The sequence below is a fragment of the Mandrillus leucophaeus genome, unplaced genomic scaffold (genome assembly GCF_000951045.1).
Source record: "Mandrillus leucophaeus isolate KB7577 unplaced genomic scaffold, Mleu.le_1.0 Scaffold1291, whole genome shotgun sequence".
NCBI classification, from domain to species: domain Eukaryota; kingdom Metazoa; phylum Chordata; class Mammalia; order Primates; family Cercopithecidae; genus Mandrillus; species Mandrillus leucophaeus.
Genome location: NW_012101245.1, coordinates 392,266 through 398,248, shown reverse-complemented (window position 1 = coordinate 398,248; position 5,983 = coordinate 392,266). Strand labels below are relative to the sequence as shown.

General features: G+C 40.8%; 1 protein-coding gene across 1 annotated transcript in view; it reads left to right on the top strand.

Annotated features, from left to right (window-relative positions):
• Positions 1-5,983, top strand: part of MASTL (microtubule associated serine/threonine kinase-like) — a 43,895-nt gene that overhangs the window by 33,423 nt on the left and 4,489 nt on the right. The window contains exons 10-11 of the mRNA XM_011972458.1: positions 4,813-4,926; positions 5,335-5,436. Coding sequence (XP_011827848.1) covers positions 4,813-4,926; positions 5,335-5,436 — 216 coding nt within the window. The remainder of the gene's footprint in view (positions 1-4,812; positions 4,927-5,334; positions 5,437-5,983) is intronic.

Here is a 5,983-nt window from a genome sequence, read left to right as displayed (position 1 = left end):
AAAAAAAAGAAAGAAAAAGAAAAAACTGGGCTTATTATCCAGCTAGCTCTTCCTCTGTTCCCTACCTCAGTTTCATCAGCTTCATGGTGACACAATCTTTGTTCCTACATTCCAGCATTTAAATCCAGCCAATTAGATCTCTGCAGTGTTTCACCTCTCATTTTCTTCTCTGCCACTGTTCTCTTTAAGAACTCATCTTTCTCTTTTATTATTTTAGTGCCCTCCTATCTGGTCTCTTCAACTTCATCTTATTATCAATAATCATTGCCACCAGATTTTTCTTCCCAAACCATCACATGGCTCATTCTATTTCCCTTCTCAGAAAACTACAGTGGCTGCCTCTTAGCTGCTAAGTAAAATCCAAATTGATCATGGCATTTGAGGTTATAGCTCTCATACCAGCCTTGTCTCTCAAAGAGTCTCTTTATATGCCTTATGTTCCCATTCCATTTCTTAAATACATTTAATTTTCAGGTCTTCCTTATTTTGCTTGTGTATTTAACCTTATTTGAGCAAAGCCAGTTTCCTAGTATCTTCCAGTCAAATTCTTCTCATTTCATCATTTCAAATGTTACCTCTTCCATAAAGCATCCCTTGATCAACTACTGGGAATTATTCACTTCTGTTACCCTATTAGAAACTGTTTAAAATATGACATTCTTCCTGTGTTGTAATTGTTAATTTATCTCCACTACAAAAGCTTAAGAAAACTTCTTGAGGAGACTGTGAGTTTTCTTTCTTTCCTTTTTTTTTTTTTTTGAGACAGAGTCTTACTTTGTCGCCCAGGCTAGAGTGCAGTGGCGCAGTCTCGGCTCACTGCAACTCCCGCCTCCTGGGTTCAAGCAATTGTCGGCCTCAGCCTCCTAAGTAGCTTACAGGCACCCGCCCCAATGCTTGGCTAATTTTTATATTTTTAGTAGAGACAGGGTTTCACCATCATGGCCAGGCTGGTCTTGAACTCCTTACCTCGTGATCCACCCAAAGTACTCAGCCTCCCAAAGTGCTGGGATTACAGGCGTGAGCCACTGCACCCAGCCAAGAGTGAGTTTTCTACCGTCTGCATAGCACTCCTGAATTCCTTGGAAGCACTCAGTAACTGATATTACTAATCTCTATAATATTGGAAATAGCCACATTTAATGTTCCTCTTTGTCTCTTAGCCAAAGCAAATAAATTCCTGTGAGCACTGATTTTTATATAGTGCCTCTTTTGCTCTGTCACAGATTTGCTAGCCCATTTTCTGTATTATAATTTGCATTATCTCTAAGGACAGAGTGTGAAAGTAAGCTTCAAACATAAAGATGTATTTTATAGCATCTTGCCACTGTTTTAGTGAGACATCTAGCTCCCTCAGCTAAACAACATGCTGACAACATGCTGAGACCCAACCATGACCTTCCTGATGCCCCTCCATCTTGCCTCTCAGCAGAGATGAGCCAGGGACTCTGTCCTGAGTTTTCCATAACTTTATGTGCACCTTTTTTCAGCTTAGTGTGTTAAAATTATCTGTATTGTCTCTCCCAGAGTAGGCTGGTTTCTCTTTGGGAAAAGAGATTTTCCTTAATCCTCTTTGTATCTTTTATATCTGGCACAATACCTGGTGCCCAGTTCAGTGAATGAAGAGGGAAGGGACTCTAATAATTTTAATGCAATGTACCTAACTACTGTTTTCTTACATGCAGGATTTCTGACTTCCGGTGAGTGAGCTTCTCTATAAAGTAATGCGGCAAAGCACATTAAACTGAACAGTCAAAGTATAACTAGATCACATTGCATAAAAAATTATTTTTCCTTTTAGCTCTCTTGTGAAATACAAGAATGAACTGTCTTCTGTCTTCTCAGCAGCAAGACATCCAGAGAGGTGGTTCTTCTCTGTGAAAAGAAATGTAGGCCTGACGCATTTTTCATTAACTTCTAAAGGTAGCACAGAGTGAAGATAAAGTCTTTTTTATTACAACAGAAGAAATAGTATTGATACAAATATTAAAAATGGCTGGCACTGTGGCTCACACCTATAATGCCAACACTTTGGGAGGCTGAGTCAGGCAGGTCACCTGAGGTTAGGAGTTCGAGCAGCTTGCCCAACATGGCGAAACCTTGTCTCCACTTAAAAAAAGACAAAAATTAGCTGGATGTGGTGGCTCATGCCTGTAATCCTAGCTACTCAAGAGGCTGAGGCAGGAGAATCACTTGCACCCGGGTGGCGGAGGTTGCAGTGAGCTGAGACTGCACCACTGCACTCCAGCCTGGGTGACAGAGCGAGACTCCATCTCAAAAAAAAAAAAAATTAACAATTACAGAAGGGCTCTAATTTTCCAAATCTTTTATTATCATTAGAAAATAAAAAAGTGTAACAATATCAACATATCCTATAAACTAAAGGAGTGAGTTTTGAATTAGAAAGCCAGCAATGTAAAACAAGTCTGTTCTTTTTCTGTGGCTAATGATGTATAATTGCAAAGTTTTATTCCACTATGTGATCTTCTTAGACTTTGACTTAAGTATATGGGTATGTGTGGCATATCCATGCAGAAATCATGTATTTTTTTTTTTTTAACACAAGTATATTTTAGCTGAGCTGGTAAAAGGGGCCTAATTTCTAACCTAATAAGTAAAATAAGTAAATTTTTTTTTCTAATTCCCCCTACTTTTCTGTTATTTGGTTACATTATCTAATCCGTTGGGATAATTCTTTCTCAGTGCTGCTTGAAAGGCCTACTAACTGAGGTGGTTTGTATGTTTTTATAGTATTATAGAAATAGAAGCCTATAGAATATTTGCATTTTGTGTTCCTTTAATGGAAGATGGGATTTTATGGCTTGCAGGTAAAATGGCACTCTAAATGCATGCAGCTATTTTTCCTAAGATCAGATTCCACAATGCTTTCCTAGTTGTCTTCAAATGGAATGGTGGCAGTTTTTTAACCACAATAAAGAATTTTGTGAAGTTGTCTTTAAAGAATAACTTTCAGGCAAATTTAGCACTAGACTAGGATCCCTATTCTTAATTTATATTGAAGTTATCCATTTTTGAACTAAAATTAACCTTTTCTTAGAAAACACTTTATTCATAGAACTGAAGTATAAACCAGTTTATGGTTTATAAGATCATATTTTAAATTACTGTTAAAAACATCTTTGTGGCCGGGTGCAGTGGCTCACGCCTATAATCCCAGCACTTTGGGAGGCTGAGGCAGGCAGATCATGAGGTCAGGAGATTGAGACCATCCTGGCTAACATGGTGAAACCCCGTCTCTACTAAAAATACAGAAAAAATTAGCCGGGTGTGGCGGTGGGCACCTGTAGTCCCAGCGACTCGGGAGGCTGAGGCAGGAGAATGGCGTGAACCCAGGAGGCAGAACTTGCAGTGAGCTGAGATCGCACCACTGCACTGCAGCCTGGGCGACAGAGTGAGACTCCTTCTCAAAAAACAAACAACAACAAAAAACTTTGTATGTAAATGTTGCGTCCGATGAATATTTTATTTAGAAATCAATTTTACCTATTTCTTAAGACATCTCCTACTTACATCTTGAAACCGTAGTTTAAGTGAATACTCTTTGCTAAACTAATTTGTCCCTCTGTGTTCCTAAAAGGAATAAAGCCCCATTAAACTACTCTGTAAGTAAGGCCTTCCCTAGTTACCAGGCTTTCCTTCAATTACTATAAATGTTGCTGCCTTATCTCATACCTTGTGCAGGATACAGAATAATCATGTAAATGTTTACATTTCCTGATATGAAATTGAGTAGTAGTCTGCCTATTTTAGAGAATAATTTTAGGATTTAGGATACATAACATATCCAGAATGTCAGAAATTATTAATAAATGAAAAAAATGGCTTTATCTTTTCTTTAATCAGCTGTGGTAATTGGTAATCTAAACTTCTTGGAAAATAAAGAGGAAAGCAGTTATCACATTGCCCAAGTGAAAACAATGTGGGTTTTTGCACTTTTAATAATGCCAACATGTACACATATTAATGTTGCAGATAGTGACTATCTGGGGCTGACGGTGTGGGCAATAAAGGAATTGACCAAGACAGTCGTAGGTAAAGAAAGGCAAATTTATTAGAGGAAGTAGGAAAACACATTGTAAGGATGCAACGAGCAAGTCACCGAGAGGGGAGCTGATTACAAGGAGACAAAGGCTTGCTAGAGATGTTATAGGATGGTGCTTGTGCTAGAGAAGGCTGTGTGCTATACTGATAATGCCAAGGTTGCAGTAAGCTAACTCACATTTTTCTTTTCTTTTTTTTTTTTTTTTTTTTTTGAGACAGTCTTACTCTGTCGCCCAGGCTGGAGTGCAGTGGCGTGGCGTGATCGAGGCTCATTGCAACCTCTGCCTCCCAGGTTCAGGCAATTCTCCTGCCTCAGTCTCCTTAGTAGCTGGGATTACAGGCATATGCCACCACATCTAGCTAATTTTTCTATTTTTACTACACACAGCCACCATGTTGGCTGGGCTGGTCTTGGATTCCTGACCTCAGGTGATCCACCCTCCCCGGCCACCCAAAGTGCTGGGATTACAGGCATGAGCCACCGCACCCAGCTCTACCTTGCATTTTTCTATCAGTCAAGGGTCTGGTGATAGCTGGACACAGGACAATTGTGAGTTATTTGTATAGAAGGGCTGTACATCTTGGACCATGAAGAAAGGCAGACTTGCAACTTATCGGCTTTTTCTTTTTGCTTCCTCCGGTCCCACCAGCCTAACTCCTTTTCTCTAATTAGGACTCCACAATTAATATTTCTGTTCATCATATATTTGTAGAGAATGCTTGCCACTTTAGCTGTTTCCTCTTCAATTACAGGTCCTGCGGTAGACTGGTGGGCACTTGGAGTTTGCTTGTTTGAATTTCTAACAGGAATTCCCCCTTTCAATGATGAAACACCGCAACAAGTATTTCAGAATATTCTGAAAAGAGGTGATTCTTTTCCTCCTATTAAGATAGTCATTTACTGGCTGGGCATAGTGGCTCATGCCTGTAATCCCAGCACTTTGGGAGGCCAAGGCGGGTGGATCTCCTGAGGTCAGGAGTTCAAGACAAGCCTGGCCAACATGGTAAAACCCCATCTCTACTAAAAAAATACAGAAAAGTAGCTGAGCGTGTTGGCGGGCACCTGTAATCCCAGCTACTCGGAAGGCTGAAGCAGGAGAATCACTTGAACCTGGGAGGTGGAGGTTGCAGTAAGCTGAGATCGCGCTATTGCACTCCAGCCTGGGTGACAAGAGTGAAATTCCATCTCAGGAAAAAAAAAAGTAGTTATTTATCTCTGGGTATTATTATTTTGAGCAGTGATTAACCAGTTTATTTGTATCTGTGTGATTTTAGATATCCCTTGGCCAGAAGGTGAAGAAAAGTTATCTGATAACGCTCGAAGTGCAGTAGAAATACTTTTAACCATTGATGATACAAAGAGAGCTGGAATGAAAGGTACAGTTTTGTGTTAATACACTGTTTTACCATTGATTTGTTCCAGATGGTGAATATTTATAAAAATAGCAAGTTCCGGCTGGGCGCGGTGGCTCACACCTGTAATCCCAGCACTTTGGGAGGCTGAGGCAGGCAGATCACGAGGTCAGGAGATCGAGACCATCCTGGCTAACATGGGGAAACCCCGTTTCTACTAAAAATACAAAACATTAGCCGGGCGTGGTGGCGGGTGCTTGTAGTCCCAGTTACTCTGGAGGCTGAGGCAGGAGAATGGTGTGGACCCGGGAGGCGGAGCTTGCAATGAGCCAAGATTGCACCACTGCACTCCAGCCCGGGCAACGGAGCAAGACTCCGTCTCGAAAAAAAAAAACAAAAACAAAAATTAGGCCAGGCGTGGTGGCGCGCACCTGTAGTCCCAGCTACTTGGGAGGCTGAGGCAGGAGAATCACTTCAACCCAGGAGGCAGACATTGCAGTGAGCAGAAATCATGCCACTGTACTCCAGCCTGGGCGACAGAGTGAGACTCTGTCTCAAAAAAAAAAAAAAA